This window comes from Lonchura striata, chromosome 5 (genome assembly GCF_046129695.1).
Source record: "Lonchura striata isolate bLonStr1 chromosome 5, bLonStr1.mat, whole genome shotgun sequence".
NCBI classification, from domain to species: domain Eukaryota; kingdom Metazoa; phylum Chordata; class Aves; order Passeriformes; family Estrildidae; genus Lonchura; species Lonchura striata.
In genome coordinates this window covers 67,571,665-67,594,212 of record NC_134607.1, presented here as the reverse complement: position 1 = coordinate 67,594,212, position 22,548 = coordinate 67,571,665, and the positions used below count along the sequence as shown (strand labels likewise).

Genomic DNA, 22,548 nt, shown 5'->3' with positions numbered 1-22,548 from the left:
GGAATAAAGACTGAAAAGAAATGACCAAAGAAAATCCTTTTCTTTTCCCTCAGAGCAGTCGTGTTTCTTAAAGTGAGCATTTCTGAATTCAAACAAAATCCATCTGTACAAAACAGGTGACTTGCAAGAAGATTTCATATTTAATGCTGGGTGTTTGGGTTTTGCACTGGAAAAATGTTCTTGTTGTCTGGTTTTGTGTTTTTTTCCCCTTTTCCTCTAATTGTATCTATTAACCAAGACAAATATCTGGATGTTAATTCAAGAAAAAAAAACACCTACAGAAACCCCCCCGTCAGTCACACACACACATAACCCACCCCCCACAAGTCAAGTGATGCTTTCAGAGGAGAGAAATCCTATTTCAAAACACATCCTTCTTTCCTTTCTAATGACATTAGAGATCATCACATGCAGGTGCTATTTATCTTTGCAACCGTTTTTCTATGACTGTTTTACTGCTTCCAACACATTTACTTGTATGTCAGCCATAGAAAAGGTAACTGAAAATGGCAGTTGTTGAGAAAGCATGTCGCCATGCCTGGAATGACATGCATTATCGGGGCAGCAGGAGTTGCTGGCTCTACAGCCCATTTCTACTTGACCTGCAGAATGATTGGCTGCCTGGGATGGTGATGAATCACTGGAGTTTATGAAACAAGACTGCTGGCATCCTCACAGAGGAAATAAAAACAGGAATTTTTTTTTGTTTTCCCCCTCTAACATTCTTGCTGTGACAAAAATCTTTTATTTTTTTTTTATTTTTACATTTTGTATTGCTTCTGTGTTATTTCACCCTGCAGCAGAAGCAAATGTGTCAATTAAAGTCGCTTTAGTACTGTTCTCAGCAAGTTAATGATGCACTGAAGGTTAACTATCTGTATTGGATGGAAATGGTCAGGAATTCTTCCAAATTTTGTGTAAACCTTGATCTGGACTAATTTTCTCATCTCTCACTCCAGTCTTGAGACTGAGATAGCATAACTAGTAATCAGCTCAAGTGGGATGTAAAAAGGATTTCAGCTGTTCTCATGCACAACTTTATTTTCTCTGATAGTATAAGGATCAGTGACCATTCCTTGGGCTGATATCAGTCAGATCCATCTTCAGCATTTCTAAACTAATGACTAAAATGACATTTCTGGAAAGCACTGACTTCCAGATTTGCACTCACTTTCTAGGTGGTTTGTGGAATTATATTGTGCATTAAGCCCACGTTACTGGATTAGGCTGTTATGAGCCTGTGCTTGCAGGAAAGTACAGTGGGGCTGTAAATCTGCCAGTGCACTGACAAGGCTGACACAGCGTGGATCACAAGCTGCCCTGTAAAATGCAGCCAAGTAAAAATGATCCTTCCATTTCAATTAAAACACCCAAAATTGTGTTTGGGGGTGGGAGAATAGAGAGAACTACTTGCTTATCTCTCCACACTCAGTATGCTGATGTGTTACCCTGCATCCCGTATTCGGGTTAAACAACCTACTTTTAAGTTAACTCTCTCTGATTCAAAGAAATAAGATTACCAATAAAATTGCTCAAGAAGTTTTAAATACAGCACTTATATGAATTTAATGCTTTTTGCCATTACACAAGAGAGGGTTTTTCCTCAACTCTCATGCTTTGCTGCCCAAGCTTTTTCTTCACTAGTTTTGAAAAGCAATTTGCATACTCACACTGGTTATTAGACTTTTCCACCTTCCTCTGAATAATTCAGCTGCTGCTGGACACTGCAGAGGCTGCAACACTCTGGTTATTTAAGGCAGCGCTTTCCAATGTCCCCTGTGAAACAGAGGAGGGCAAACTTTAACCAGTGAGAAGGGCAGCACAGGGAACTGTTGCTTGTGCCCTTCGGTGTGTGAGGGGTAAATGCTGTCCTTGCTCTGGAGTTCCCATGGCAGCAAATCAGCAGGTCATCCTCAAGAGCAGCCTCTGAGGATGCCAGACAACAGTCTGTCACCAGGAGGAAGAGAGAGCAGGGAGTTTGAGGAAGGGAAAACAAAAAAAATCTAGAAAATCAGAAAGAGGATAGGGGAAATTAAATAGAGGAGTGAAAAGTAATGGTATTCAAACACAGATCACCTGGAAGTTGAACCTTGCACGTGCAGATACCTGTGGATGACAGGATGGCTGTGCTACAGAGTGAATTTAAGATTCAAATCCAGCACCTGCCCTCCCTGGAAGCTGCAGGTCAGCATCTGAGGTATTGAGTGCTTCTAGAAAAGAAACAGAGAATTATCAGAAAACTTAAAATTTTAGAGACTCTAAATTCAACGGTACAACCTCTTGATTTCATTTTCCTTCTCTTCTGCCTAAAAAAGATTTATCTTCTGCTAAACTGTGAGGAAGAAGCTCACTCTGAAGCTTGAGAATTTGCCTGCATCATTTCAGCCCACATTTAATTTTAATGAGAGAGTTATATAACCCCTTTAAAAATAACAAAACACTAACAGAACTGCATTGGCAACACCAGGTGTTCTGCAGTGCTGCTCCAATGAATCATATGGAGATTTGTCTGTGCACGGCTGATGAACATACATTAAACTCAGTTAACCCCCACCCCTGAATAAAACAATCCAAAGTGACCAGCATTTTTCCTAAAGAACCTTTCTCACTAAACAATGCCTAACTAGATACTTGCCCCAGCAACCTCATGGCTCCAGCACTTGTCCCTTACAAAGTTTTTGAATCAAGGGGTTGAGTTTCTCTTTAAAAGTTGCCAGATGACTTATTGTGACTTTTCAAAGTGAAACACTGTATGTTAAACACTAAGTTGGGTTAAATGTTTTGGTTCAGAAAAGAAAATCAATGTTCCTCTTTGTTGTACTGAGCCCCAAATCCCTGAAATTGTTAAGAACAGCACAATTAACAGGTATCTCTGGGAAAAATAAACGTGACTTCATCAATATTCCTTTTAGACAGAGAATTTGTGGGAAAACTGAATCAGTGACTTGGGCTTGTTAAACATCTTGGTTCAGATGCCATTCTTGACTCTAGGAAGTCCCTCAGCCATCAGCTGCTGGAAGGTGTGAAGGATCATTTCCCATATTCATGCTTTTTCTCTTTCCATCCAGGGTCATGGCTAGGTGGACCTTTTGATCTGCCTTATGTGGCAATTCTTACATTGTTAATTTAAGGGGGAAATCCCCCAAACTACTAAGCCAAGTCAGGATGCAGTTCTCTGCACATCCAAATGCCTTATAGTTACTGCAGGAGCCTTTTCTTTATGGCCTTCATGTCTGATATTTAATGGCTTCTGTCTGGGAAACAAAGATAACTACTTTGCATATTTTCAGGGTGATTGTTGTTTTTGAGGATTGAGATGTATGCTAGGCACTTCATGAGCAAATGCAAAAAGGAGATCTGTGAAATTTCCTACCTTAAAGATGCCACAATTTGAGTTTAAGGTGAAAGCCAATCATTTGCAGTGCAAAAGAAAGAAAAACACGTGGTAGAAATGAATGAGAAGTGAGGATGAAGGTTAAGCTTGTAAGGATCTTGCTGCTAGAAATGGAGTGCAGTAGGTTAATGCAGATATTGTAATAAACCCCTCAGATGTCTTTACATTTTGTTTTTAAAAATAAGTCTCCTATTGGCTTCTTGTCTCTTTGGATGTCTCTTACTCACATTCTTTCTTTGCTGATACCACACTAGAACTTCACACTTACCTTTGCCTGTGGCATTTGGAGTTAGAGATGCCCTCCAGCATCACCTCCTGATCCAGGCTATCCTCACCATCTACTTCCCTCATCCTGCCTCTCTCCCAATAACCAACCTCTCCAGAATGGCAAAAATCTCCAGGAAACTCAAATTTCTATAAAATGAGAGGCATTTTTGTGTCTTCAGTAGTTCTTCCTGGGTGTGTAGAAGTCAGGGAGGAAGGTTTTTTGTTACAGTGCGATTTTTCCTCTGCTCTTTAAAGGAATAGGTGAGCATGCATATTGTGAGGATGGGGAAACACAGACAATGCACTAGATGTGTGATTTCTCCGGTCCTAAGTCATAGGTTTTCACATGAAGATAGTATAATAGCCAAATCATATTCAGAATATTCAGTTTTCTCTTCCAGGGTTGTTTAGAAAGGTGTCTTTTTTAACCATAAATAACTTTTCTGCTCTCTAATAGGAAATCAGGACTGCCCAGTGCTTACAGTACCCCAGGTTCTCTCCTTTTTGGGTTTTGGGTAGTGGTTGTTGACAGTTAGCAGGTGAGAAGATAAGGTAGTCCAGTAAAAAAAAAAAGAAAAATGAAAAAAACAATGTCTGTTACCAAGCCAAGATAAGATTGGGTTGACAAAAGCCTTGGTCTTGTGTCTATATGCACATGGCACTAACACAAAGGTAACACCTGTGGATCAGTAGTAATGCTCTTCAGTAGGACTGCAAATAAATAACAGGACTGTAAAACTTGGTCTTGCAAAAATTTGCTTGTTTCTGCTTTACTTGAGTATTCTCTAAATTAAAGTTGCTTTAGTACTGGAACAGCCCAGCTGGAGCAGAGGTTACTGGGCAGCTTCTGCTCAGCACGAGCCCTGTGCAGGATTGGACCTGAGGGTGATGATTGACTGTCCATGTATTTGGTGCTGCTCACAAAGGAGGGTGTTCCTCTAAATTAAAGGCCTTTCCAAAAAACCCTCCGTTCCATGTAGCATCTGCCCTGTGCCATGATTTGTTGCCTAATTGTTTTCGGAAAGATTGAGTTATTACCCACAAAAGGGAACAAAGGCCCTTTACCCACAGTGGGATGAAATCACCTCATCACTGGTATAAAATAGGAAGGGAAAAAAAAGAGAAGTGAGTGGGAAGTTTTACTATAGCAACCAAGTTTACATAATATCAATGCGCTTCAAGTGAAAGCTCTAGAAATGCTTAATTTGAGGGACCTTTTCACAGGACTAATTTTAAATGACGTTTATTTCTGAAGATTACCGATGAGCTACAGTAGCCTACGGAAGCAGAGGGAGCCTCACAAGCACTATTTTAAATACTTAAAATTCATTGATTAGCTTTAACTAATATTTTAATTTTCTTTTTAAAAAGATATCAGTTAATGCAAGTTAATTTATTTCTCAAAATGAGTGGAAGACTGTTGTGTATTTGGCTTTGTAAATACAAAATCTCTACTGAAGGGTTAAGGTTTCATAATTCAAAATTTTATTCCTATATTAGACATAACTGACAAAGACAGTTTTGTTCTAGGTGATCACAAATTGTAAAATTGTATAGAATTGCATCCATTACTTTTTACCATTCAAGGAAATGCACTACTTTTTGCTTTAATTGTTAGTGACTTTTACACCATTCTGTAGTCCTGCTCAAGCGCTCGTGTGCTTTGCTTTGCTTTTCTTCATGCACCATTCTCTTCTTGCCCTTCCTACTAAGAGTTAGGCTGATGGGCAGGTAGGCTCACATCCCATTACACAAACCAAAATGCTGTGCTGCCTGCTCTTACTCACGCCACTACTTCCAGGTTCATGGCTTGCCTGGAAGATTATTTCTTTGTGGAAGATAGCAACCGCCTCGTTTGCATTCACCAACTCTAGCTGGACCAGATTCCTGCTGCCCCTCGCATTAGTAGAAGATCCTGAGTGATTCCACTGGAGTCATTTGAGCCTGCTCCAAATTTACACCGCCGTCACTGAGCTCTGCTTCTGCTGCCTCTGTTAGAAACTTGCTTTGATGCCAGAGATAAGCTGAATCCCTAGCATGTTCATTGGCTTAGGGGGGAATAAAGCAGAGGATTTGAACTCTCTTCATACTGCCTTGCAGGCTTGGGAGAGAGTGAAGTCATTCAGAAACTTTCCCTTGAAGTGCTTCCAACAGTAGCATTTCCTTAGCCCAAAACTTGGGGGCAAGTTGATTAGAAGAATGACAATTAATTATAGGGTGAGGAGGGGGTCTGGAGAGGGGATGTGGTGGGAGCTCCACACAGGATTCGGCTCTGGGATCTGGAAGGGAAGGGGGTGTCAGCTCTCTTTGTCACTCACTGAACGAAGCCACAGGCAGTGATGTCAGAATGAGCTCATACACACAAGTCACTTGCTCAGTCCTGGCCTTCCACAGTTGAACTTTTTGGGAGGGGTTTTGATTTGGGTTTTTTTTTGGTTTTTTGGTTTTTTTGCTCTGAAGAGGTGTGCGATTTTCAAAGGTTGATTTGTTTGCAGAAATCATATATAGCTCTGTGTTTGAAAAGGAGCTTGAATGGTGACTAATCTGCAAAGGTGAGGTGGAACTGCTTCGTCTGCCCCACTCGGATGGAGAAACTGAGGGACAAAGAGTAAATGAGTGAAACAGGGTCTGGGCCTCTGAAATGGGGGGAGAAGGGATAGGAGGCAGCATTTGTAGCTGGAATAGGATTAAAGCCCGAGAATTGATGATTCGAAATTCTAGGTTCCTCCCTCAAAACTGCCATATGCTCCACCAGTTAAAAAAGCTTAATATTGGCGGGCAGCAATAATGCAGCTCCTCTAAGCCAGCGTTTAGAGCCATTGTCTGATTTATGCTGCGAAAATAAATGCAGTTTCACTTGCCACACTCACTCCCCATTTCCCTCTGTTCTGAAGCAACACATCAGAGCTTCCACTTTTCTCTTAATTTTTAATAAAAGTTGCTATTTTGCTCATATGTGCTAGTCAAGAATCTGGCATTAATGTTACAAATAGCAGAGCTGAGCCTGTAACAGTGTGTGAAACAATCAGGATTTTGTGTTTCTTACCACTTACCCTCTGCCATCAAGAGTTAATTCATACACAGACACTACATAATTTATGTCTGAGAACCAAATTATTCGAATGCAGTTTTTCTCTCTAAGCTCTCCTTGAGTCATATCTCGGTATCTTTTATGGAAAGGGTTCCTTTTTGCATTTGACCCTATTCCTGCTTCTAACTTTTAAATGGCAAAAGCAAATGTGCTTTGAAAAGTGTGTTACACTGTAGTTGTTAAATAAAGCAATAACCTATGCACTTGTAATGCTTTCTCTATGACCTACTTACATACTACTTCACCCTCCTTATAGTATGATTAAAAGCTGCTTTGAATCCACTATTCCCTCAAGGGATTTGAGGCTAGAATTTAACAAACTGCTGAGAAGGCTTAAGTCAGTAAGAGGGCTTCCCTACAGCTTCTTCCAGCTAATTCACATGTAATTAAAAGGAAAATAAATATTTCAAAAGAACATACGTTTTAATGAAGCATTTTTAAGCACTTACACCTTGCATAATGGGGCAAATTTATAAAGATCTCTCTATTCCATATGCAGATTTTAAGCAAAATTATTTGTGATCCTCTCCTCCTCCCTATTTGCATCCTGTGGAAAGCGTGGATTTACTTTTCAGTCAGCAGCAGCGGGACTGTGGTCCTTAGAAGCGGCAGGCTGGTGAGACTGAAGTCCCTTCGATTTAGCATGTACCAAAAAAAGTGATGAAGAGGTGCAGATCCAGCCGCACAGGGTGAAGTGGGGGTGGAGACTTCTCAGTTAAAAGAATATCTTCATCCTCACTGAGCTGCCTGTATTTTTCTTCTGAGCTAAAACCTGTCCCTTCTGCAGTGGCAAAATTTTGAAATTGAAAGTTAATCCAACTCTACTCTGGGCCGGATTAACCACCATGGAGGCCTCAGATCAAAGACCAGGTGGCTAGATCCAGCTGGAAAAAGTTGTGCTGGTTTCTACTTTCATTTGGACTTTGCACTTAATTTTTTTATCCACTGTACAGTCAGTCCTACGCTGTGATGGATGGGTGGCGTAAAGGAATCACCATTAATTTAGTAAAGAGGAGCCATAGCTTTGCTTTGTGCCTTTCTATGTGGATGTTTAGGTGCCATGGTGATGGGGACAGTATGCGAACATATAGAGCAGAGCAGATTAATAACACTATAGATATCTGTTCAGGATTGCAGCTGTCCTATGGGGATTATGCTGAGGGCCAAGTGAACCTTTTCTTTCTTTAGTCTTGCAAAGTAGGCAAAAATTTTAGCAGCCTGAGGGGGTTTTCTTCCTTTTTAACTGTTTAAAACTGGAAAGTCTCTTAGTGCAATAAACTGGACTCTAAAAACTTGCCCGTTCTGTATTTTTTTTTTCCTATCAAATTAATGACAGTCAAAATTTAAATAAAACTTGGCTTGACTGATAACACATTTTTTATGGGTCAATTTAATTTTTATATTAGAATGCTCTTTGAAAAGTTTAAGCATAGTAGGTTTAATTTGCATTTGTTACTTTTTGCAAGTGTTGATTATCCATAACAAATCAAATTATAAAACCTAAAGAGAGATTCAGATGGAGAAGCACACACAATGGAGAGGAACGTTCTGTCTGTCTAGACTGCTCAGATCACCTAGTAATCTTCGTAAATATGTTAATATTCTTTTGCCTGGAGCGGCTTTGTATTGAAGCAAGTAGGTCTTGGAGATGGAAAGGAAAATTTATACAGCTTTTCAGGGGGCGGTGGAATGGGGAGGGGGGGGCCTCCAGCTATTTGTATGTGCGGAATTTTGTCTTGGTGGTGACACTTCTGTATGCGGCCAACTCTGAGAGCAGCGAGGTTGGGAGCGGGTTTTTTGGGAGCTTACAGCCACGAGAAAGGATTTGCCGTCATTAGTTATTTAAATCCCTCTTTCTGATCAGCGAGGACAGAGTTACTACCAGTCCCTCGCCAGCCAGTAACATCACTCTAAGCATTTAAAAGACTGCCAAGGTCTGAATGGCAGGAGTTTGAGCGGAGAGAGCCTGCACCCAGAACCCGACCGAACAATCCCCGTGCCCCGGGCTGGCTCCGGCCGTGCCCGAGCGATCCCCTGGCGAGCGCCGGGGGCAGCGCCCGCCCGGGGCTGCCCGCGGGGCCGCTGCGGAGCCCGGGCGGGTCCCGCCGCCCCGGAGCCGGGCCGGGCGCAGCCGCGGAGCCCCGGGCGGGCGGCCCCCGGCCCGGCGGCGGCAATAGGCCTCTCCCGGGGCGGCGGGGGCGCAGGGGTTAACGGGGAGCCGCAGCGGGGAGATGGCTCCGCCTCCCCGCTCAGCACCTGGCGCTCCACCGACAGTTGCCTCAGCAGTCGATTTCGGAGGGGATTGGCGGAAAAAACCGAGAGGGGGAGAGAAATGTGACAACTGCCGGGGCTGGCGGCTGCCGCGGGGAGGCCTCCGCACCTGTGCCTGCCGCTCCGCCGCCCGGCGCAGTTGTGGGATCCGCCGCGCCCCGCCGCATCCTCCCGCCGACCGCCGCGGCGCCCCCGGAGCCCAGCATGACTTCTTCGTTCAAGCTGGATTTCCTTCCGGAGATGATGGTCGACGGCCGCTTGCTGGTCTCTGACAGAATGTAAGTGGCGGCGGGGCTGCCGCCGGGTCCCCCCCCAGCCCCGGCTCCGGGTACCGCCCGGCACCGAGCCCCCGCCGCGGGGCGCGGGGCTCCGGCCGGCTCCCTCCCGCACCGCCCGCCCTTCCGCGGGAGGGGAAGGGGGGCTCGTACCCCAGCCAGCCGCCCTTCCCAAGTCACTTGGTGGTCTCCGTGCCGTGTCCCCTGCCGGGGTGCTCGGCGTCCCGCAGGTCGGTGCCGGCGGGCGCGGGGGGTTAGCGGCTGCCGCTGATGATGATGCAACGTGGAGAAACGCGCGGCGGTCGCGCGTAGCTGAGCGCTCTCTCCTCCGTGCCCAGCGGAGCCTTCCACAGACACCTGTCCCCTGCAGCCAGCCCGGACCCACCCGTGTCTTATCACCCCTTCCTGGCTGAATAAAAACAATAAAAACGCCCCCTCCCCCTGCAAATTTTCATCAGTTTTCAAATTCAGATGAAATACTAAGCGTTCACTGGGAGTACCAGGCAGAACGCAAGGATTTGGCGTTTTTTTGTTTCTTCTCCTCCCCCCCCCCTCCCCCCCAATACTATCCCCGATAGCTGCCTGGTACGGCGAGTGTTAATTAGGGTGAGGATGGTTGTTTTACGTGTAGTTGAAGTGAGAATGAGATGTATTGGAAGGCGCTGAATGCTGGAATTTCAGAAGGAGAAGTATTCCCCTAGCCCGGCTCTGCTCTGTTAATCTCGGTCTGAAAGTTTCTATTATCATTCTCATGGGCATTGCCAGTTGGCAGGTATTTTCAGGTAACCTAAGACTTGAATGAAAAAGTAAAAGCTAGAAATGATGAAATAGACATCTGCTGAAAGATACAAAGTGTGAGGAGTGTGCTGCATTGTTTTACAGTATCCAAAATAGCTTTTATTTTGTTGCTTTTTCTTCTTTCATCGGGATGACAAACGTGGTTTGAGTTACATTAGAATGAAGCGAGAGGCTTTGGCATTGACTCTGCACTGACTGAAGCTGTTCTGGTTGAGGCAGCACTTAAGTTACAAGTGTAAATAAGCCCGTATGTGCAGCAGAGAGTGTCACCTGCAATTTGCACAAATCAGGTTGCATACTGTGCCCCCTCTAAGGCTATTCAGACTTTTATTGCCTTTTTTACTGATAACCAAACTTTCTCAGAGGTGGAATGCTTTTCCCTTGCACCAGTGATCTGTATGGAGACATTCATTAGTGGCCAGTTGTTCAGACAGCTGAGGTTTAGTGAGTGTGTGGGAGAGGGGCAAGAGTCGGGGGGGAAGCTACTTGGTGCAGATGACTTACACTATTTTTTACAGTCTTTGAAGGTCAGCAAAGTGTGCAAATGCTGCCTCTTGTCTTAAATGTGTGATCTTAAATTTGAAAGAGTTCTGTGCTGTGTTTTGCTTTTCCCATTGTAAAATACCAGATTTTATTGGCATTAGTCAGTTTTGGTAAAAGCGCTGTCAATTTCCCCCGTTTTGCAGAAAAATCGCAGAGGTTTGCCCATGAGGGTACAAAGTAGCAGCTGAACATTGGTATCTCTTGCACTGCAGCCCTCTGTAGGGATGTGCCACAGCCAAACTCCCTCTTGTTTTCATCATCTCAGCTTTGATTAGACTTTCTACCTGCTGTCCTTCCAGGCAGTCAGAAAAGATCCTGCTAACAAACATCTCCAAGCTCAAAGGCACTATTAATTGTGGCTGATGATGCCCTGTTGTCACTCCAGCTTATATAACTTTATCTCCAATTTGCCCCTCGAGGTGAGGGAGTACCACATCAAACTCTTTCTTCTGCATTGCTCTCTTCATAGTCCTTTTCTCTGTGAAGCATCCATAATATATCTTAACACAGCTTGAAACACAGTCAGTGTTCATTAGATGAAGAGCTTAATGTGTGTCCAAAGATACAAAAATTAGTCTAGAGAAATGTCAGCTCCTAAGTGGATCTTGAAATACAGAAATTTGATAATGAAGTTGTTAAATGCACACATCCTTGTAGGGTTGGTGCTGGTTCCTCAATGTTTTTCTTTTTTTTTTTGGGGGGGGTGGGGTTGGGGGGAGGGGTGGTTAAGTAAGCTCTTGAAGTAAAATAAACTTTACCTCCTGTATCATCAGTGGTCGTGATGTGATGTGCTTCCTTGTATTAACCAAATCTTGCTTTGCTGCTATCTAATTGTGGATGTGGTATGATTTCAAGGGATCATGTGTCATGCATGCAAATTAATATTGAGGCTAAATTGCCATGAACTCAGGGAACTTCTATTCCTAACAAAAATAGTCTTGAAATTCTGTGTGAGAGAGCTTTGCTACGCTGCCTTTCTAATACTCTGTCATTCGCTGTTTAAGACCATCTTTATCTTGTCCTTCTTAGCCAAGTGGTGACATATATTTATTTGCAAGTCCCCAGCTCTCTGGACTAATCAGTGCTGACGAGGATGCAGTTTGATTACGCGTCAGGGGTCGGGGGCACACCTTCCCCTTTAGCTGCCCCCCAGGCTTGCGCCGAGCCGCCAGCAGCGCTAACGGGGTGGCGCGGAGCATCCGAGAGCGCGCTCCGAGTTACCACGCTGCACAAAACTTTTAACCTCGCCATCTGCTCCAGCCACTCCGTGTAGCTCAGTTCAGTCTTTAGCAGAAAGGAATTTCCTATTTTAGAGCAAGGCAATTAGCAAAATATATGTATAACATTTCTCTTTCACAGCACAAATTGGCAAAACTAGATTTTTTTTTTTTTTAATATGCCGGTGGCATATCAGATGTTTAGCATACAATATCACTTGCAATTCTTTGCACATTTAAAAAATATTTGTAAAGGGTCTTATTTCAGACTCATCCATTATTTCAACGAAAGAAAAAAAGAGATTTTTTTCAAGGAATAACTTTCAGTGCATACCTAGTGTGAAAGTCAACTGCCAGCCTGATAATTGCAAAGTAAAAATGCTTTTACCTCTGTGACAATGTTAATGACTCTTAAATGTTGCTTGCTTTCAAATTTTGCTGCTGTTACTATATAGCTAAACAGAAATAAAATAGAGCATCAGATACATTGAGCATGACTGTGTGTAATTAAACTGTATGCATGGCATCAGTGTACCTGGTTAGTGAATGAATGGCAATTTACTAGTAAAAATTAATTAATGACATGTCATTGGAAAATAGATACTCCAGGATATGAAGCATAAAAATGCATGAACTTCTGTTTTTGAGGACAGATGGCAAGCTGGATGCTCTAACCATGGTAAATGCCTGCAAAGAGCCCTGCTTGGTGAGTGCTCTGGGAAGGATCAGGAATTGTTTGAGTGCTGTTGTGCACTGCGGGGAAGAGGCAGTTCTGAGGAAAATACTCAGATACACATAGGTGAAACATAGATGAAATGTGTGCGTGTATCTGGACAGGGTAGGAGAGGGTTAATGGCTACTAAGTGAGGTTATAAAATCTGAGTTCAATGTAATTTGCTGATTTCACTGGCTCACATGTACATGCCAACTGGATGATTGCAAAGTGGTTGCTTTGAGGATTAAATACTCATCATTGTAACCCCCCCATGTTGATTTCTGCTATATCACAGAAGATCTTTCCATTCCATGTTCCAAATTTCAGTGCCTGGGATTACCTTTAATGTAAATGAGTATCAGTGTTTGTTACTACTGAAAGAAACTCAAATTTTACTTTAATTTTTGGTAGCTGGATATAATGCCAATAAAATACATTATGCTTCAACAGTCTTCAACAGTGCGCATGCAACTGCATGGGTTACAGGGCAATAATGTGAAAAAATATTTAGCCTTTGAATTTCTTTCTCTTGTAATCAAAAATGAGATAAAATCAGATATATGTGCAATATGCTGATTAAAAAAAACAGTGAAGATCAATTTTTGATACTTTTTGTTTGTACTTGTTATTTAGTAAATAAGAAATGTCATCATTCAGAGGACATACTTGCATTTTAAAATCCAGAACTTCATTTTCTGCAGTAAACCTGCAATATAGGACTTTTGTTTTAGAAGAAAACTGGAGATAACAAATTTATATTTTTAAATTTAACTGCAGGAAAACTCAACATCCTGTCAAAAAAAAAATTCCACTCTCTGGTCTTTTTTATATTTAGAAAATCAAATCATGATTTCCTAACAGAAAAGTGATGGGTATTTTTAAGACCACAGTCTCATCCTTATACTGACACTTTGTTCTAACGTTGATTCAGTAATAGCTTTATTTTAAGTTATTACAACTTTTACTTAAGCTTCTTGTGTGACGGATTCCTTGGGCCACTACTGAGGAAACGCAAAGCAAAAAAATATGAAAATTTTTGACTGTTGCCAAGGAGCTTCAGAAAGGAAAATAAATCCTTGGATGTCTATTAAGTAATTACAATTTCATGGTGTCCTTCTCCCCATCATCTTTTCTAGAATCTCATTCAGAAGTTAACCTACGATAACTCTCAGCACATCAATATTTAAATATATCTTTCACTTCCTATGATACGATCTCACAAGTTTTAAGCCTCCCCCACACGTATTCATCATCCAAATTAATCATCAGTTATGATTGCTCTAACAACTTTGATAACTCTAAATATTTCATTGGCATTTTAGGATGTTTGATATCTTATGAGCATTTGGACTGTTCAAATTTCATGATTAATTCATGGATTAATATAAAAATATTTGACCAAACCGATACAGGGGAAAGGTATACAAAATCGTTTCATTTTTAAAAGCACCTGGAATAGAAAGAGTACACTTGGGCAAGACAACATTCTACAGAGAAATCATTGTTTTATAGTCTAAGCAAATAAAAACTTCTTTAATTCTAAAGTGGAAAGGCAGTGTTTTGGTTTTCTTTCTTTTTTCTTCATTTCCACACACTGTTTCCTATAGTGGCTTATTTTTTGTGTGTTCATATAGTTGCAAAGTATATTGCATCTCCTGACATGATTTTCTTTGATTAAAACAAACTGGTGGCAGGGCAAGGTTAACCAGAGGCTAAAGTCACAAAATAGGGAATATACGTAGAAAGCAAGGCTCAGCTTTCCTTAGCAAAGTGGGAGACCAAGAAAAACCTTCAAAGGTACAAGAAAAATGCGGGAACAAGAATGCCTATTTGGAAAATAAAAACTAATTGGAGCAATAAATGTAATGTTCTCAAGTAATTGTGAAATAATTATTCCCCTTTAGAATCATCATACTTTAATTGCTTTCCAACGTGTTCCTGCATTCTCCGTGGCTGTGGAAAGGAGGAGAAGGGCTTGTGTTCCCTCCAGGTTTTAATTTTTCATTTGCAGTAAGCTGCTGGCTTTCTCATAAAGGTTTTCAGAAATATGTTGCCTTAAACGCTGTTGTGTTCTTCCATATGGTGTTAAATAGAAAAGGTGAATGGCAGATGCTGAAGGTATCAATTCCCTCCTAACATCCAGATAAACCACCCTGAAATTTAGTGGTGCAGTTCTCCATCCTCTGTATCACAGATTTATAATCAATCTCTCATTTTCATTGAGGCTGGGTTACGTAAATAGGACACACTTCAGTAGTGTATTCTCTTTGCTCACAGCTTGATTCTTGAAAATTCGGCTGACAATAGTTTAAAATTATAATATTAATAAAGAGGAGATCATCTGGCCTTCAAAATGACATCTGAAAGCAGCTTCTGTTTTGTGTTAAATCTTAATTACTGTATTTAAATGAATGCCTAAATGAGCCAATTCACAAAGGAGTTGCCTACTGTACCAATAGTGCCTGTTTGGTGATTTTTTTTTTTTTTCCTCTCGATTTACACAAATATAAAAAAATAGTTTCTATGGATGAGAACAGCTGCGTTCTCTTGTCTCTTACAACTTAGCTGAAGAAGGCTGAGTATCTTGAGTGTGTTATCTGGGATGGTTTCTTCCTTGCCTGCCAAATGGTGGCAATACTTAAAGTCAAGTTCAAAAGCGATGTTCTGAAACAAATGTTGATGTAAGAGCCGTGAGAAAGATCCTGCACCAGCCTCCTGGGCCATATTTTTTGACTTTATGCATCACTTACTATCAGGGGCAGCATGTTGTCACAGCTGAGGGCAGGACCTGGGGCTTGGTATGTGGGGAGACTTAGTCCATGCCTGTGGTTAGGCTGGAAGGGATGTGCTCCTGGCCACTTCTGCTCAGCTCAGTCTGGAAGCAGAGAGCTGTGTCCAGGTTACCCTGGAAGGAGACACCATGCCCAGCTGTGCCCTGCTCCCCACTGCATCAGGAACAGACTCATCCCCTGCAGAGAAGCCTGCAGGGAATTTATGTCCTGGATTTCCCCTCAGCCTATGCACAGTGAGCCACTTCAGGTTTGCCAGGGAAACGACAACAGCAACCTGAGAATTTTGCTTGATGATTTTCACATCCCTGTTCTTTTCTTAAATTATTGTGTAGATATTACCCTGGGGTTTTAGAGTTTACAGCCATGGTTATTCCAGAGATGTAGCTATTGGTCTTTCAGGAAAATGGTGTTAGTGATCTACTGATTTTTTTTCATTATTATTATTATTCTTGTTGTTGTTTTCTTTGTCCATGTGGGTTAGTGTGACAAGGAAAATGTAGTCCTGGCAGAAACACCTAACACTGTCCCAGCAGTCATAGGTAGTAATTAATTGTAATATTAATTTACAAGTTTTTCAGTGTCTTTCCACTTAAATGGACTCGGTCCTGGACAGCAGTGGAGATTTTGAGAGGAATATCCAGACACAAGCACCCTTTAGCTGGTGTGTGTAGCTGGGTATCTCCATGACAGAACTGCGACCCTTTCAATCCTAGGTTGTTCTGTGCTTTCCCTTGTACTCCCTTCCTACCTCCTGTATGCTTTGAAGCAGCCCCAGTCTGATTGAAAGTCACAGCAGACAAGAGATATCTTTTGTTTCATAACCCTGAAAAATAATGAAAATCCATCATCCTCTTATTCCAAAGGTGTGACAATGTCTTCTTGCTTAATATGTAAGTTCTCTTCCCATTTCTTGCTCCTCAAAAGCACCACTGAATTGCTCAGAAATAAAAAATAAAAAAAATAAAAAACCCAAACATCCACAGCTTGCTTGACCCATCACTTGTGTTGTTGACTCCAGGGGCACTTGGTCCAGTGATGGGTTCTGGCCTAGTGTGAGATAAGTGCACTTCATTTGCCTGAAACAGGCCCAGTAGTTGAAAATTATTAGCTTCTGGAAGAGGATAACTGCATTTGAAAATCTACAAAATCAAGTGATCTATTCCCTCCCTTCTCTCTTTTTTTTTTTTTTTTTTTTTCCTGGCTCATTCAATTGCTTGGCTCTGTCAGAGCTCTGTCAGTGCAATTCAGTGCTAGTGAGAGAGACATCTGGTTCTGCCCTTTATCAATAAATACTTTTTTTTTAATATATTTCAACACAGATGGAATGTAGAACAAGCATTAGGAGTTTGAACTGTTGTCAAACATACTCCATGCCCGGTGGCTATTGCTTAGAGAAAACCCTGTTCCACACCTTGCTCTCATACAAGATGCTCTAGAAATTGCAAGTTACATGGCTGTGGTTTGTCTTGATTTCACCATGAGCTTTAGTAAACTTGATCCCCTTGTTGTGTCTTCCAGGGAAATAAAAATACTCTTTCATTTTATCTGTAGTGTCTCTCTATTAACATATAGAAAAGCTGATAATTTCATTAGTCAGTAAATGAACTTTCAATTTTTTTCTTAATTCAATCTAATTTCTTCTTCCAAGATCTTATTGCTTAGAAACCAGTTTCTCATATTCTAATGGCCCTATCCAAACTACATTAAACCCCTGCTGTCCAAAGCAAAAACAAAGCAAACAAACAAGAAAAAAAAAAAAAAAGATAGAAAAATAGAGTTCAGGAAATCCCAGTGACTATTACTTTAGATATGCATTTAGTCTTTAAAATTGATTCCAGAAAATATCTTGATTGAGAAGATATTCAGAGATTTGACCACAAAACCAGAAATGCTGAATTAAGGAATAATCACAGATGATCTAGATGATCTCTCCAGGAAAAAAATGCAGAAGTCATTCCCCTTGTCCTAATCTGACCCACATCATTCAACTTCTTCCTCGAAGCACTGAATTTTTAGGATTGCCAGGTGAGCGCTGGCTTTTTCTGGCTGGTTCAGTGTTGCCAGCTCCTCCTGGAGATCAGTATTGAGTGGGAGGGGATCAGGGGGAAGAGGAAGGAATAAAATTAGCATTTAATTTTGCAGGATGTGGAAAAATCAATGACAAGTGAAGCAATTCTTAGAAAAAGAGAACCTCTCTGGACACGTAAAGCACTATTATCTGATGTTTTATTACCAGCTGTAGCCTGTAGTCCCCGTTCAAGCCAAACTTCCGCTGGGCTTCCAGGAGCTTGGCTTGAATGAGGAATGCATAATGCTGGGCTCTGCATGCCGTGCCAGCCTGCCCAGCTCTGAGCCATCAATTGCAGTCGTGTACGTGGTTTTTGCAGCCTTTTTCTCATTGCTCGCCTCAGAGTGAACTTCAGCATGGAAACACGAGGCAAATAACTTTTCAGATACTGTTCTACCTTGCTAGCAGAGTGCCTGTCTTGATGATAAAGTGGAAGATAAGTCAGTTTGAGTTGGGCAGGTATTCTTTTGAGGCGTGTTCACACATCTCAGGTAGGGACAGGGGGGTTCTACTCCTCTTGTCAAATCTTTTTCCCTTTGCCAGAGAGAAGGATTCATCTCAATGCCTGAGGGCTCTCAGCTTTCACAGATATCTTTATTGTTTGGCTGCAGAAGATAGAGTACAACTTCCCCTTTTAAGCTGGTTTGTTGTCTGTGGAGAAGAAAGTAAATGCAGCAGCTTCATAACTGTGCTCGGAAATAGTTGAAGTCCAGCACTATATTACAGATTTTTAAAACAATTGGGTTTGCCTGATTTCATTGTCCCCTAAGTGCAGCCTAGTATCTCACTTGGTAGACCACATTTATTTATCTTTGAGACAAGGCTGTGTAGAATAGGAAAAGCTCAGGGTTCCAGTATCTTCTTCTTACTATTCCCATGCCTTTGCTGTTCCTAGGGTATTTCACTGGAATGAAGCTTTGTATATGCTGTAGTATGTATTGTACAACAAAATGATTTGGGGTCTGATTCTGGGTATTTTTGAGCCTTTTTTTTGTTCCTGCAGTGTCTGTTTCAATGTGGCCCCATAGATGTTGATAAAGAGTTATTTCTCATTGTCATTGGAAAGTAAGACAGCAGCAACTCTTCAATGCAAACCCTTCCTTTGAAACCAACATTCTCAGAGGAATAAGACCTGTTTTCCAGCAAGAAATATTGCTTACAAGGCTTTAATGTGGCCCAAAGAGCCTTCAAGAACACTGGCTGATCTCTGTGTTTTCAAAGTATTACTACAGGCTCCTTCAGGTCACTTCTTCCCCCACGTGCACAGATTATCGGATTTGGGAAGAGGTCCTGCAGCAGCCTCATTGCTGCCTGTTGGTCTGTGCTGATGAACAGCAGGCCAGTTGTAGCAAGAGATGGACTCAGATTCAGAAAGGAGCAATTTTCAGCTTGCTCAGATGCCCATATTGCTGCCTGGAATCTCTGCAGGAGCTGGAGACTATTTGGCTGATTTCGTGCCTCTTTGCTCTCCCTGTCCTCACCTCTGCATCAGGGGATGCTTTGACTTTACTTTGCTGGCCTTCAGAGGATTTGAAGGTCTCTGAGCATCCCTTGGCTCTCCATTTCTTTTCAACTGGGGAAAGGACTGCTGCTGACTTCAGCCACTTGGGCCTCTGATTTTCCTGTTTGGTTTGGAGCCACACATACAGAGTGAATTCGGAGTTAAGAGATGCCAGGCCTCTGAGTAAAATTAATATTGTGGAGCAGAAAAAGGAATGTATTTAGGCAAGGCTTTCATATATGATGCAAATTCAGGATTACTTAGCAGAGAAAATGATAAGTTAAAATTAATGTTATATTTAAAAAGTGGAGCATCATTTCTGTTAACAGGAATGAAGGTTTTATTTCTAAGCTCAGCAAAGCCCCAGGTCCCAGAAAATGCAAAAATGTTGCTGATAACTTCTAGATGTGAACCTGGAAGGCTTCATGGAAACTTAAAAATAAATCAACTTCCCTCTTCTTTCCCAAAACTCTTTGGGAAAAAAAAAAAGTGTAAATATTTAACAGTAAATAAAGTCTTTTTATTCAATTCTATAATGTGCTGTAAATAATGGAAACCTTCATAGATGTAGGTGGATTTTTTTTTTATCAGTGAAGAAGCTTAGCCTATATACTTTAAAGATCCATCAACATAGCTAAACTGTTTTTCCAGTCCCTTACCACTTCATGCCATATTTTTCCCTGCCCCTGAAAAATGCAGTTTGCCCTGCTTATGTTTGTTTAAAATGCTGGAAGCCTTTGGCCTGCTCTGATCCATCCATGTTTCAAGCAGGAAGCCTTTCCTGCTCTTTTCTGCCTTGTGAATTAAGAACCACCCTGCTTTTCTCTACCTTACCACTATTCTTTCCATATCCACAAAAACACGACTGTAATTCCTTCCCTGCTTCTCTAGTAGACGATGTTCCTACAAATACCTGCACATTTACTTTGTTTTCTTCCTTCTTGATAAGTAAGAGAAATCTCTTGAACTTGGGAGAGAACCACCTAGAATTTAGATCTGAAGTGCTTAATGATTTAATACTCTTACCATCCAGATAGTGATTCAAATTTCCAAAGTCCCTGAAAGCATGTCCAGGCTTTCTGGTGTATGTTCCTTGACCCAGCAGACTGGAATTATCAGCCTTGAGTGTGATTTTCTAGGTCTTCTGAGCATCCGTTGCTTGACAAAGTATTTTTCCTTGAATTTTTGTAGTGGATGTTTTAGTAGGTTCTCTCAGCTCTGTTTTTTAAACAATCTTGTCTACAAGTTGTAAACCAAATATGATGCTATCATGTTGTTGTTTTTTTTCCCACAACCACAAGTTGCCCTACTTACCCAATGCAAATCACTGTGGATCTACACAACATGCCTTTCTCAAGGGCATCTGTTAATTCCATGTGACAAGCTGGGGAGTTTCAGCCAGGAATATTGGGCACTGAAAGAAGACCTGGTTAGACTCAGTACGACTTAAATGTTAAGCAATCCTCCCAAATTATTATAGCTTTGACAGACCTTGTGTGTGAGCAGTTTCTTTTTTAGGTGAGACTTTAATCATTAACAGCATTCCCCTTTACAGTAAATATATACAGCACCAAGGCAGGTGATGCTGCAGGAAGACACAGCAGCCTCAGTAGATTGCACCCTTTTCTCTAAGCACTTGAGTTTTTATACAATGAAACTGGTGGTAAAACTCAATGAAAATGAGTGGTTTAGAACCAGCTCCAATATTCAGGTTCCAGAAAGACTGGTTGTTATAAATAAATTAAGGACTGAATCCAAACTCGTTGAGTCGATGGGCAGGCTCCCTTTGATTTCAAAGCACTCTGTATCTGTGATCCAAACGCACTGCGAACAAATAAAGACAAAGAATTTATGTTGATTGGACATATTCAGTGTGACAAGAGCTTAAGTCTGATTCTCCTCTTTGCTTATGAAACACAACTGTGTGCTTCTCCCCGGGGTTGCTGGAAGACAAGTATTTTGGTAGCTGCATGCTAGGACTCCCAATTAGTGCAAGTGCTGTCTCCTAGCACTACGAATCACAGTGCTCTATGAGATTAACAGGAAAGGGAGAGAAAGTTATGGCTGATAACCCCTTGTGGGGTTATCCTGACTTGCCTTCAGGGCTTTAAAGGTGTTAATTTATCCTCCTGTTTTTATTTTTCTTAATTATTTTTAAAAAGTCATCTTTACCTGTTACAATGGTAAGTTTAATGGCATCAAAACGCTCGCAGTTAAATTATGGGCTTTAGAGAAAAGAGGTTCTCTGCTGGCTGAATGCCCTCTGCTCTCATCCCTTGTGCTTGTTGGAATATTCTGTGGCATTAAGCTCTGGGTCTGCCTGTCCTCTCACCTCTGGGACTTGGGGACACTGTGTAGGTTCTTCTTCCTGTGTGTAAAACCTTGTTTAGAAAGCAGGTTTGTTTTCTTAGTCAAGGAGCTCAGGGCACTCCAAGGGATGGATATGCTGAAAGTAGCACAACAGTAGCATCAAGATCACTTGTGTCTCAGACTGATTCTGATTTACTGCTGAGAAAGATGCTGAAGAACATCTGAGAAGCACAAATCACTTTTCTTTATGATATAATTCACTTACATGAACCAGAACTCTTGATACAGATTTTTTTTTTTTTTAATACCAGATGCATATATTTCAATTTACTCTAAAATAGTTTACTCCTCTGGGTCTTTTGAACAAATCAAATGCTTGATTTCTCTTTCTGAAATTCTTGATCATGTTATCTTTGAAACAGCCTTCAGTCCCTTTTCTAAACTGAAGCTGGTTGGTTTGTCTCCAAGTGACTTCCCCTCATGCAACCTTGATACCTTTTCATTTCCTATCTTTTTGTTCCGATCTAGATTTACTTTTGCAACTGCAAAAGGCATGGTCATTTGAACCTCAGGTGTACTGAGGTGTACACCTCTACATTTTTAGCTGCTGTATTTCGATTTTTTTTTTACTGATCTCAAATTTTCAAAGTAGCTCCAATTAATCTTTGTTCTGGTTTATTTAGGTTTCCTGTGTAAAGAGTAGAATAATGGGAAAAGTAAAAGCAGAATGTATGTAGAGGTTAGTATAAACCACACTCCTTTTCATACTGAACATTAGCTTGTTGAAATGCCTCCACTCTTGGCAGAAGACAAGCTTCGTAACCTAAGAGGATGGGATTTGAGTGGAGTTTTCATGCCCCATGTGCTCATTGTGTTCTTGCCACTGATGCAAACATTATCTATAATTACATTTTCAAGAGACTGAAAATTGCAGTCTTTGTGGAACAAAAATGCAGCTGAAGAATGGAATGTATATCCTCTCCACCCTCATTATAAGGCTTCTAAAAATCAAACTATAAGGCCCAGTACTGTAGCTTTCACATACAGGAAGCCAGCACTGTTAGCCTGCAGTAGAGCATTTTCACTGAAAATTAAGGCCTTTTGATAATCAAGCTAGCGCTGTTATTTCTACTAGCTTGCCATTGAAACTAGTCAAACTAAAATTTGTAATTCAGATCAGTATAAATAAAGTTGGTGTAATTACTCTGTTTGCTTATTTACAATATTTTAATGGGTTTGAGATTTAATTCACAACTGGCAACATTAGAAGATTTATTAGACAGATCATAACATGGGTGTTGAAACA

General features: G+C 41.3%; 1 protein-coding gene across 14 annotated transcripts in view; it reads left to right on the top strand.

Annotated features, from left to right (window-relative positions):
* The window catches only part of CELF2 (CUGBP Elav-like family member 2), a 547,018-nt gene that overhangs the window by 294,368 nt on the left and 230,102 nt on the right, over window positions 1–22,548 (top strand). Inside the window, exon 1 of one of the 14 annotated variants that reach the window (XM_021530957.3) lies at window positions 8,993–9,301. The exons of 11 other annotated variants lie outside the window; for them this stretch is intronic. In XM_021530957.3, the coding sequence (XP_021386632.1) occupies window positions 9,228–9,301 (74 nt within the window). In that variant the 5' untranslated portion in view covers window positions 8,993–9,227. Of the gene's footprint in view, window positions 1–8,992; window positions 9,302–22,548 lie in introns of those variants that run through there. 2 more of the 14 variants (XM_021530958.3, XM_021530955.3) reach the window with 2 other exon arrangements.